Source organism: Odocoileus virginianus, chromosome 1 (assembly GCF_023699985.2).
Source record: "Odocoileus virginianus isolate 20LAN1187 ecotype Illinois chromosome 1, Ovbor_1.2, whole genome shotgun sequence".
NCBI lineage: Eukaryota > Metazoa > Chordata > Mammalia > Artiodactyla > Cervidae > Odocoileus > Odocoileus virginianus.
In genome coordinates, this window is record NC_069674.1 from 68,589,159 (window position 1) to 68,601,326 (window position 12,168).

General features: G+C 44.3%; 1 protein-coding gene across 11 annotated transcripts in view; it reads left to right on the forward strand.

Moving 5' to 3' along the window:
- The window catches only part of ATXN7L1 (ataxin 7 like 1), a 251,977-nt gene extending 246,547 nt beyond the window's left edge, over positions 1-5,430 (forward strand). For 9 of the 11 annotated variants that reach the window (XM_020888568.2, XM_020888578.2, XM_020888570.2 and 6 more), the window contains 2 exons: positions 1,145-1,219; positions 2,848-5,430. In XM_020888568.2, the coding sequence (XP_020744227.2) occupies positions 1,145-1,219; positions 2,848-2,889 (117 nt within the window). In that variant the 3' untranslated portion in view covers positions 2,890-5,430. The remainder of the gene's footprint in view (positions 1-1,144; positions 1,220-2,847) is intronic. The other 2 variants (XM_020888569.2, XM_020888573.2) reach the window with 1 other exon arrangement.
- Positions 5,431-12,168: the final 6,738 nt, after the last annotated feature.

Sequence of the window (12,168 nt, forward strand, 5' to 3'; positions counted from 1 at the left end):
AAAAGGCTTTGTCCAGGGTCACCACCGGTGATTTCCAGGTGTTGGGGAAAGCCCTTCGGGAAGCCCTCGGGTAAATCTTAGGCCTTTGGGGAAATCTAAGCCCTTGGGGAAATCTTAGGCCTTTAGAATCTCTTAGGAGATTGGGCAAGACGTGGCATGAGGGTGAGAAATTCAAGGTAAAATATGATTTGGGGACCAATAGGGGATCTCTTTAATTGTATCTGGTAGTTGTAAGGCCCCAGAATTCGCTGCGGAGATACTAAATTGAACAAAAAACAAGACTGCGAAGGTAAGGCTGCTGCTGCTGCTGCTGTTAAGTCGCTTCAGTCGTGTCCGACTCTGCAACCCCATAGACGGCAGCCCACCAGGCTCTGCCGTCCCTGGGATTCTCCAAGCAAGAACACTGGAGTGGGTTGCCACTTCCTTCTCCAGTGCATGAAAGTGAAGAGTGAAAGTGAAGTCGCTCAGTCCTTTCCGACTCTTAGTGACCCCATGGACTGCAGCCCACCAGGCTCCTCCGTTCATGGGATTTTCCAGGCAAGAGTACTGGAGTGGGGTGGCGTTGCCTTTTCCGGAAGGTAAGGCAGGTATCTATGAAAAGGCGAGGAGCGCGAACTCCTCCCCTGAGGACGCCACCCACCACGAGCACGACGGCCAAGCCCACACACCCCGGGGGAAAGTTAGGAAGGACTGGGCTTAAGCTCCCACTGGAAGGCAAAGCTGGTGCCTCTTGCCATATTTCTTAACAACGACCTGGAGTGTGCTGGGAAAACTTAGAAAAAACGCAGGCATTCATTCTCAGCCAGTCCAAGGGAGTCTAGGCCTGAGACAAAATGGGTCAGGAACTGCAGTCACAGGTGGGAAAACTGGGCCTCCTCCAGAAAACTTGCAGTCTGCGCGTCTGGGAAACGGCTTGAGAGTTCCCCTCAATTTTCCCTCTGGGATGAGAGGGGTGTGGTGGAGGCCCCCTGAAACATACCCATTTTTTCTGACATTTAAGGTGGAAACACGAGTTCCACACCACAGGAGGAGAGCCTGCGAGGTACCGTGAAGCCTCCTCCTCTCCCCTCGCGACTCGTGGTATCCGGGAGTCTGTCCCAAGCTGACGCCCGTGTCTGAGGAAGGCTTCACTGGTGTCTTTCAGGTTGGGAAAAATAGCAGCCTAGCTTTGTCACAATCCAGTCCTTCAAGCATATCCAGCCCAGGACACAGCCGACCGGTAAGTTACTGGGGAGCAGAAGTCTTTAGGGTCTTCAGCAGGGTGGAAAGAACGTGGGATTTGGGGTCAGACCCTGGTTCACATCTCATCTCCGGTTAAGAAAATGGCTGCCCGGCGTCTAAAACTAAGCCTTCTGGTAATTAGTTGTGTGCCCTTTGGCAAGTTCCTTCATTTCTCTGTGCTTACAGTTTCCATCTGTAAGATGGGCTCATTATGACCCCTATCTCATGCGGCTTTTGTGAGCATTAAATTAATTTATTGACATAAAGCCTCTACAAAATGCCTGAGCCCTAACACACACAAATGCTAGCTTTTACTGTTAGCAGTTGCATGATGTTGGGCGGATTACTTCTCTGAGTCACAGGTTTTTCATACGTTAAATGGCAAAATGGACACCTACCTTCTGAGGTCGCTGTGAAAGTTAAATAAGATGCTGTTGACTAACGGGCCTTACTCTTGGCAGACATCGGTCAGCACTTTCTCGAGACTTCTGGTGAGCTGTAGCTATTATTCAGGATGTGGTTTCATGGTGGAACTGTTCAGAGTAGATTTAAGAGTTTTTTAATAAACTTGAGGTGTGTAAACAGTGTAGACGTGATTTTCTCCAGTGGAGTGTGTGCACGTCCTGGGGAGGCCAGGGAGGGTTGTACATGATGGGAAAAAATATGTGTATGGCTGTTAACATTGTCTCAGGAGTGCCATATGAGTCATAGATACAGAGATACAGTGTTCTTCTGCACTTTGGCCTTTGGCGTTTTCCCACAAACCTTGGGTGGAGTGTGGGTGAAAGTTAATAGGGAACAGTTTTGTATCCTCAGATCAGGGAGTGCATCTCCAGCATTTTGAGTCACTTGTGGTGGGGTTTGCACTGAGCACCTGCAGCCCACCCTCTGTGCTCGGGTGAAGGCGGGGCTCCAGGAATCTGTTGACAGCAGGCTTCTGAACAGGTTGCAAGGTGTGCCTGGAGACTCCACTTTGACCCTTCACAGGCACCTGTGCAATCAACAACAGCTCTAGGCACACTAGCTGGGAACCCACAGTGGGGTTTAACAGACAGCCTAACTGTAACAGTAACACCAACACCTCTCTTTTGTTGAGCTCTTCCTCTGCGGGTGGTGTGCTCTGCCCCTCACATACATTACATACGTTTCAACCTTTTAACAAACTGGTCATCTTGGGGACAAAATGTCATTTTGCAGATGAACGTGAAGGAACTTGAACCAAACCTGTGTATTCAAAGCCTTTATGCTTAACGCAGCACTATACTTCTTCCTTGGGTAATTCTCCATGCTCTCTGTGGGTTAGTTAGGAAAAGATGGACAGAAAAACAAAACAAAAAAGGAAAGAGATCAGCTGTCCCAGTCCTCCCTGCTGGAGGGAGCCCTGTGAATCCACGGGATTTGTCCATGTGCTTTCCTCGGGGCCTTTGTGGCCACCTTCCATTTACCGAGTCCTTTACTTCAGTCCCCTCATTTGTTCTTCACAACTGGCTTTTGCTGAATGCAGGAAGTGGCATGGTGTCCTTTTTATTATAGATAAGGAAATGAGGCTATCTTTTTGAACTCTTGTAGGTAACCCCAGATGTATGTTTTTGAAACAAGCTTTTTCTGTTTTCTTTTCTTTCCTAGAAGAACACAAACAGAACGGGCAGGATAAGGACTCTTCCATAACAAGACTCTGAAGCCACTTCCAAACCAATGCCTGGCCACGGGACCCCACCCCAACCAGAGGAGGAAGGGCAGTGGGCAGTGGGGGAATCTGTTTCCTATGCCCTACCTGTGGCTCTGGCCTTTCTTCTTTTTTTAATTGACCAATTTTTAGTTTTGAGGAAAAAAGAAAAAGGCAAAAGAACGTGAATTTGAGATTTACAGAAAACAAGTACCAGTGTTTTGTTTCCGTTCTTTGATTTGCCATGTGTATACCTTCTTCCAAGTTTGGAGTCACTCATCTAGCTTCTGATGCTGCTACTGCATCATTTTGCTCCAGCCGCAAGAGCAGACGTTGCAGAATGTCTGTTCCTGGTTGGCCTCGTCTGAAACTCTTGAACTTGAGCACATTCAGTGCTCCTTTCCTTGGGCTCTTCCATCTTTCCCTCCCGTCCCCGCCTGCCTGCCACTCTCTGGGTCCCCCCTGGCCATCAGAGGAACAGGCTCTCATACCTCCCCTCTGGACCATGTGTTGATGGGGGAGGGGCTTTGCTGGGGAGCTGCCTGTGTTTAGGGACCAGAGAGCTGGAGGGTGGGCCAAGTGTCCCCGTCAGGTTTCTGGGGCAGCAGAATGGCAGGAACCAGATGCAGAATTGAGAACAGGAGCATTTAATGGTGGCGCTCGCTCAGTACCGCTACGCAGCTGTGCAGCTCACAGATGTACTGGGTTAGGGACGGGGCAGGAACAGACCTACAAGGCTGCAGGAAGCATGGTGTGGGGGTAGGAAAAGACATCCTCAGAAGATGGTGGGCATTGGGTAACTGTGATCATCTGAGCTTGTTAGGCCTCCATGCTGCAGTCCCTCCCAGAGCACCGTGTACAGGGCATGAGGCCGAGGAAGTCCCCGGGGGGGAGGAATTCCAGGGGAAGGGGCACGAGACCTCAGGAGGCCACTCAAGAGGAGGAATGGTGCCCAGGGCTGTGCACGTTCCCACGCTGCCCTCTGGGGCTCGACAGGAGGAGCAAAGCCGGGCCAGAAGCAAGGGCTTGAGGGAAAGCTGCTGTGCAGGGTTAACCGCCAAACCCCTGAGAATAAATACTAGCATTGCCCACCCACCACCGTGCCCTTGGCCAGAGGCCCCCATTCCAACACAGCCACCCAGGAAAGAATGGTAAGGCCACCACTTATGGAGAAGAGCCGGAAGGGAGAAGCCGGAGGCCTGCAGCTACAAAACTGTTCACACTGGAGTTCTGAAAGAAACGATACCATAAGCTCTAATTGGGAATTGTAATCAGGAAAGGAGTTCCCCATATAAAATAGGTGTTCTGTGCTATGAATCATGTAACTTTGTGTACAGTATAATGGAAGAGATACTAGGAGTTTTTGCTTTATCCATAAGTCAGATATGAATGCCAATTTTGCCGCTGGATGTAAACCCTCATCCCTACCCTAAAGTTTTCCTTTTCTTTCCCATTCCCTCCAAACCCAAAGATCAGACTACTGTTAAATTTCACCATATGATTGGATTTTGCAAAGACGGGAGGCAAACGGAGTGATTTGCATCAATGGAATTGCACTGACAGTGTTTCTTAATAGGATTACTAAAGTTTTTAATATAAAATGATTTTTTTAAAAATCAGGAGTTGATATTAGGTACTAGGACATTAGTTCAGATGAATTCATTTTTATTTCTACAGTGTTAAAAGTGCACTTATATGCTGGTTTATTTCCATCTTGGGAAAAAGAGACTGCAAATTGAAGGGAAGATTGTTACTTTTTCTTTTTCTAAAAAAAAAAAAAAAAAGGTTAAGGCAGATTTTAAGACTTATAAATGTTTAAGAAATTATAAACAAGGTTAGACCCTTTGAAAAAAGTTTAGAAGATATTCTTAAAGTAAATTTTTATAGTGTTAATTTTGTAATAATTTATGTTTTACTATATTACAGAGCTAACTGACCAGAATAGTTTCAGAAACAATATGAAACTTAGGAAAGTTGAAGCAATGTTTATATTTTTAAAATGTTCTTTGAATTATGTTTTTATTGTACATTTCTTCAGACTGAAAAGTATGTACATATCTTTGTTATTTTTGCACAATTTTCGTCTCGTTCAGTTTTAGAAGTCTGTTTTTTTTTTTTTAATAATTTATTTTGAGTTGTAATACTTGCAGGAGTGAAAACAACAAAAAAAATCTCAGCAACAAAATAACCCTCTGATTTACAAACTCTTACACTCAAAGAGGGAAAACAAAGGTTGAGAGATTAAGTGGCTGCTTCTGAGAAATAATGTCTCGACAGGGACTAAAGGAGCGATTCAATGGATTTTAAACATTTTAGCTCTCTACATCTTGAATTGCAAGCTGGAATAAAGAGGCTCCCCACTGAATGCTGCTTACTTGGTGAAAGACTGGCTCTGACCAAGGTGAGGACATTTCTGGAAACTGAGCAAAAAGGGAAAACCCACGGTGTTTCTTCCTTCACAGTCAGCTACAGGTTTACTTTATAATGATGTATTCAAAACTCACAGCTTGAAAAATGGAATGCAAATAAAAGGTTTTCTTTCAGTTTGTTTGGATGGAGTTCAACTGGACCAGCCTATAAAGCATTTTTGGGGGAATATCCTTTGGGTACTTCTGTTCTGCACACCCCACTCAGCCCTCTCTCCTAGCCCCTTGACTGCACACACCCCCATCTGCCTGAAGATCTTGTGACTTGTCGCCAGCCGTAGAGGCTCGAAAGCTCTGGTTGTTAAAGCGTAACGCAATGCATAGACCTGTCAGCCATAAAAAAAAAAGCGACCTGGATAACTTGTATGCCTTCTTTTGTATCAATGTACCAATTGTAAATAATGCTGATCAACCTTTGTAGAGAATAGTTTATACAGCATATTCTATTATTGCTGATTCTCAGTGAACTCTTGTTTTAAAAAAGGAAAAAAAGAAATTTTCTATTTACACCTTCTATTTTGTTATGCTGTCAGCCCATGGCACTTTAACAAAACTCTGTGGGTTTTATGTAGCTGGTCAGTCATGGGGTATATTCAATAACTGTTGTTGCACAGAGGAGAATTTGCACCTGCTCATTTGTCCTTTCCTACTACCAATTTTAGAACCTTTTCCAGAAATTTTGAAGAAAGCATGTCCAAACATTCTAAACAAATGCCACACTTGTGGAGTGGGTTTCTTTTCTACGATCCATATTTTGTAACACTAAGTATTTTCCTTCTTTGTCCCGCACCTTTATGTATTAGCACTATCAGATAGAATTCATTCCATGCCTGTGATATTGTAAGCAGAATAAATGTCTAAAGTAGGTGTAAATAGTAAATTCTATGGCTTACAGTTTAAAAAGGAAAGAACAAACATGTATCTATTGATACTGCCGTGGTTCAGCACCAGGCCTGGAGACATTCTCCAGTGAGCGATTGTATTTTTTTTTTTTTTTTTTGCTTTTTTTTTTTTTTTTGGTAACATGGCTTTGTAAATAAAATAATTTATATGTTTGTAAATCAACGTCTTTGGGTTTTCATAAAATGTAGATTTAGGGTATTGTTTTTTGTTCTTCTGGATGTGTGTGTCCTCAGCAGACGAGCCTTCCTGCTGGAACCCACATTTAAGGTGTAGAAGAGAGAGTTCATCCAGCAGATATTGATGGAGCATCCCATCTGTGGCTGCCTCTGAGCTGGGCACTCTGCTCAGTGATGAGAAACAGATACAGTCCCAGATGCTTTCTGAAGGCACCCAGGTAGGGGAGATGGTACATAAATACACGATGGAATGCGTAATTACAGATTGTGGCAAATGGTAGAAAGATTTGAGTTTTATGATAGAGAATAACAAGAGAAACCAATGTAAAATGGACTGAGGGGGTGGTTTGCAATCAGGGAGTTCCCTCTGAGAAAGTGAGCTGAAGACGGTGTCAGGGAGATAATCCCAGGCAGAGCTGGGCCACAGTGGGAAAAGTCTGATAGATTCTTGGAGCCTAAAGAAGACAGAACAGGGACAGAACACTGGACAGAACCGGGAAAGGGATGGGCAGTGCAGGAAAGGATGGACAGAAGGTGTGGCAGGGTCACAAAAGGCCTCATAGTTTAGATTTATGTGCTTAGTTCAATGGGAATCCTTTGAAGGGTTTTACATAAGGGCATGATGTGATCTGATCTGTTGAAAGATCTCTAACTGCTGTGTAGAAAATCCATCAGAAGTTATTGCAAGAGACCCAGTTAGACATTGTGTTCATGTGGTTCCAGAATGGTGACAGTCTATATTTTAAAAAGTGAATGGATTCAAGATCCATTTTACATGTTAAATTGATGAGACATGCTTAGGAATTGGATGTGAGAGTAAGGAAAAGAATGACTCCCAGGTTTCTGGTAGAGCAATTGTATTGGGTAGAGATGCCATTTCTTCAGAAGTAGAAAACCAGAGGAAGAACAGGGTTTAGGGAGGGGGCAAAAGAAACATTTCATGGAAGTAAAGAATTATGTTTTGCATGTTTGTGTTTGTTCATGTGTGATATTACCATGGAACCACTAAGCTGCTGTGTCAAGAAGGCATGAGATAACACATGACGGGAGCTCTCAGCAGGGGTAAGTTGGAGGCATCAATTTGGGAGTCTTTGTTATATAGATGATATTTAGAGCTGCAGGTATATGTGTGATTCCTTGAGAGAATGTAGGGGGAGAAGAGCAGGCATTTAGAGGTTGGGTGGGAACAGAAAAGCTCACAAAGAACCCAAAGAGGAAGCACTCACAAAGAGACGAGAGAGAACCCAACAGGTCGTAGTTCCCTGGAAGCTATGGCTATAGGATGCTTCATGCAAGGAAGAGTCAACTGAGTTTACTGTTGCAAAATGGAAGAGAGAGATGGTATTGAGTCTGAGGTACTGCAACATGGAGGTCATTGGTGACTGTTAATCTCCTAGGTCTGTCATAACAAATTGCTACAACTTGGTGGCCTAAAAGAACGTGAATTCTTTCTCTCAGAGTTCTGATGACCAGCAGTTCAAAATCAAGCAGGGTTGCACTCCCTCAAAGGCTGTGGGGGAGATTCCTTCCCAGCCTCTTCTGGTTTCTAGTGATGGTTTACAATCCTTGGCATTCCTTGGCTTGTAGACTCATCACTCCCATCTCTGCCTCCTTCACATGGCTTTCTGCTCTGATTCTCCTGGGTTTCAAGTCTCCTATGGCCATTCTCTCTCTCTTTTTTTTTTTTTTTTCATTTATTTTTATTAGTTGGAGGCTAATTCCTTTACAATATTGTAGTGGTTTTTGCCATACATTGACATGAATCAGCCATGGATTTACATGTGTTCCCCATCCCCATCCCCCCCTCCCACCTCCCTCCCAATCCGATCCCTCTGGGTCTTCCCAGTGCACCAACCCTTGTCTCATGCATCCAACCTGGGCTGGTGATCTCTTTCACCCTTGATAGTATACTTGTTTCAATGCTATTCTCTCAATGCAGCCCCCTCCCCCAGCCCCTGGCCTTTCTCTTATAAGGACATCTGTCCATGGACTTAAGGCTCACCCTAAATCCTGGATGATACCCTCTCAAGATACCTAACATAGTTACGTCATTTTCCAAATAATTCATACTCAACAGGTTCTAAGGGTTACAACTTGGACATGCAGTGACCATAGCAAAGCAGGTGTGATGAAGTGTCAGGAGACTGAAGGAAATTCAGTTGTGTAGGCAAGTCTTAAGAAGGTTAGAAGGCACAAGGGAGTGTTTAGATTTTGTTTCTTTTTGTTTCTTGTGTTTTTCAAGGGAGAAGCATCCAGATTGTGATTCATATGCTGCTGAGGCTGGGACAATAGAAGGGAGAGGCTGAAGAAGCAGAAAAAAGGGGTGATTTTAAAAAAAAATTTTTTTTTTGATGTGGAGCATTTTCCAAAATCATGGAATTTGTTACAATACTGCTTCTGTTTCTAGTTTTTGTTTTTTGGCCACAAGGCATGTGGGATTCCAGCTCCCCAAAAGGGGGTCAAATCCACACCCCCTTCATTGGAAGGTGAAGTCTTAACCACTGAACCGCCAGGGAAGTCCCAGTTTTTTTTAAAGGGAAGTGTTTGAAAAGGCAAGAGGAAAGTGAATTTGAACATGTGTGGAGATATTGGCTTTTGTGGTGCATAAAGATCAGCCGAGGCATATTAAAAATGTTAAGAGCTTATCTGTGCAAAAATGGGATTCAAGTCAGGCAGTGCCAAATCAGAAGTGGTTAGGAGCTCCACCAACAGGAGCTGGGGAGAGATTTTTATAAAGGGTGGAAGGAAAGTTTTGATTGGCTCTAGCTTAAAGCCTTGTTGGTTGTTTGTGATTGATTGTCCCTAGCGTTTTAATTTTGTAACCTTGAGACATTTACAGACTTAGGTTCTGGTTTGCTTACATAGGCCCCTAGGGCATTAGAGCATCTCAGTCTAATGGCCTCTTTGTTTAATTAATTTAACAGTAGTCAGGGGGACACTTCCTCCAGGGAAAAGCAGAAGAAGTCAGCTTCTAGATTCACTGCTGGCAAGATGAGAGAATCCCCATCTGATGGCCTCCACTTTCTCAGTGACCATGGGCAAGCCAGGTGTGCCTGAGATCTCAAAAGAAGTTTGAGAAGAGTAAAGAGAGAATGAAATAGTTACTAATGAAACTGGATTGCCACACAGTGTTGACAGCATATTTATGATACCTGATCAAAGCACAGCCCTAACATGGAGATGACGGTCTTGGAGGGTTGTTTGAGCACACCAAGGGCAGAGCAAGGCGCCTTGGAGTCAACACTCTCAGGCCAACCGTGGCACGTTTCTTGTTTTTCCTCAGGCTAAAGTATGAGTGTTTTTACTATTGTACAGAAGAGGAAAAAAACAGGAAACCCATTGACATTGCACAAAAATGTATAATTGAATTATCCATAGCCACGAAATGTCAGTGTAGTGCATCTAGCACCAAAGACATCATTTACCCCTTGGTTCTGAGCTTTGTCTGTGACTGGCTATCCATCACTGATCTGGCCTGGGTGACTTCTAACTTCATTCTGAAAGAAGCCTAGACATCCTGGAACTCTGAGAAGCCTCTCTCAAAGTTAATCATAAGCTTGGAGAATCGATGTGAAAACAGGAAGTAATCTTTTTAAAGTTTATTTATTTGACTGCCTTGGGTCTTGCATCATGTAGGAGCTTTCGTTGCAGTGTGCGCTCTCCAGTGTGCAGGCTCAGTAGTTGTGTCCTGCAGGCTTCAGCAGTTCCGGTGCTCGGGCTTAGTTGCTCTGTGGATGTGGGATCTTAGTTCCCCAACCAGGAATGGAACTCGTGTCCCTGCCTTGCAAGGCAGAGTCTCAACCACTGGGCCACCAGGGAAGTCCTGGAAGTAATCTTGAAGACCCCCTAATGCAAGGGAGGAAACTGAGACACAGGTTAAATGAAGTATCAAGAGCACATAGCTGGGCTGACGGGCAAGCCTCTCCTCCCTTCAGTCTGGTTCTCTTTCCATTGTTCCTTGCCTCCTGGAGAAATAAACACCTACAGACATTTCTTCCTAAGCCACTGTAGATATTTCCATAAAGGTATTTTATCATTCTGTGTATCTCCTAGTTGGTTTACTCAGGTCTCTGGAATTTTACAATATTATAGTATTTTTTCTCCTTTTTTATTTTTCCCATTAGTCAATAACTACTTGCCTAGTGGATTATCTCTTGCTTTCTGATCTGGGACTATTCCAGAACATCAGGTTTAAGGTATCCATGTCGCTGAGCGAAGTTCCCAGGGATGTATTTCAATAAGTTTATTTTCTCTTCGTTACATCTTCATAAGTCGTTCAACTCAAAAAGTAAATGAGGAAGGTATAAAGAAGCTGAACGCCTCTAACACCCAGTCAGTCCCAGATGAGTCTGAATCATTGCAGAATCATGCTGGAAGCCAGTAGTTGAGAGGTGCTGCATTCGTTGTGACAGTTAAAATCACAAATCTGATCTAAGGTCACTAACACTTGAAAAGGTCTCTCAATTTTAAAAAATTCTGTAACTTTTTGGGGTAGTGCCTTTTGCCTTTAAACAGTTCAGCAAGTTTTTAATCAAAGCAGCCGCAGCCTCACAAAAGCGTTTGCATCTTCAGCTACCTGGGCTGGCTGCTCGCTGGGAAGCTGCTGTGAAAGTAGGAGCTCATGCGCTCTGTGTTCGGGTTTTCGTTTTCTCTCCACCCACTTCACTTCCCTGTTGGATTTCCTAGCGGGTCTTACCACTAACCCCTTCCTCTACCCCCCACCCCGATCTCTCCAGTGTTCCTGAATAATCCAGATATCGTGTAGGGGGACGCAGGGAGAGGGTAACATTTCTGGCACATTGTTGGAATAGGGTGAAGGCACAGCCTCATCAAAGTGAAGAAAACATGATTCTGGAGCTTTTCCTTTGGAAAGAAGAAGATGCATGTTTTTGTTTTAGTTTGCAATTTTTACAAGTTTTTTCTGTCCAGCCCAATAAACCGAGACGGTTTGGATCCGGACTAGACGCATAGCACTGCGCCTGATTGACTGCTGGGGGACACACTGCAGAGGGTGCCTCCCATGGGGCCCCCCTCCCAACACTTGGAGGATGTTCCCGCCAGGTCCACGCTGAGCCCAGCATTGTTCAACATTTTAATTAATGAATTGGCATTCGAAGTAACCTTGGTGAATTAAAGCCATGAATACCAACAGACAGATTTATAGAATAGATGTTACCTTTGGGGGCACAGGGGAAGATTCTGATGCTAGAGATGTTCTGTGTCTTGACCTGAATATAATCATGGGTGAAATATTCATCAGGTTGCGTACTTATGATTTGCTCATTTTACCATGCACTAAAATGTAAAAGTTTACACGCAGACAGAAAAGGTAAAGGGCAAACTTGGAGCGATAATTGACTTTGCAGAAAGAAGAAAGTTAGCAGGAGGTTTGAGGAAAATATGAATAAGAAGCCCATTTTCTCCCCAGATCCCCCAGAGGCAGTAGGCATCTCAGAGGAGGGGCGCACAGTCAGTTGAAAACAGGGAAGAGGGGCTTGAAATCTCACATGAGGTTGTCACACCCCTCAAGCCCCCTTACCTCCCACATGCAGCCAAGTGGCTATTTTCTCTCCACTCCGAGCAGGAGACTAGAGGGTTATTTTCTGGAAAAACTGAATTGGAAGCCAAGATTCAAGATCCACAGAGACCAGTCCAGCAGAGAAAGTTGTCTTGGGGTAGGATAGGGGATGAAATGAGGCAGAAGATTGTCTCTTCTCATCACAAATTGTAAAATTTTAGTTTGTTACAAAATTGTGTGTGTGTGTGTGTGTTGCTT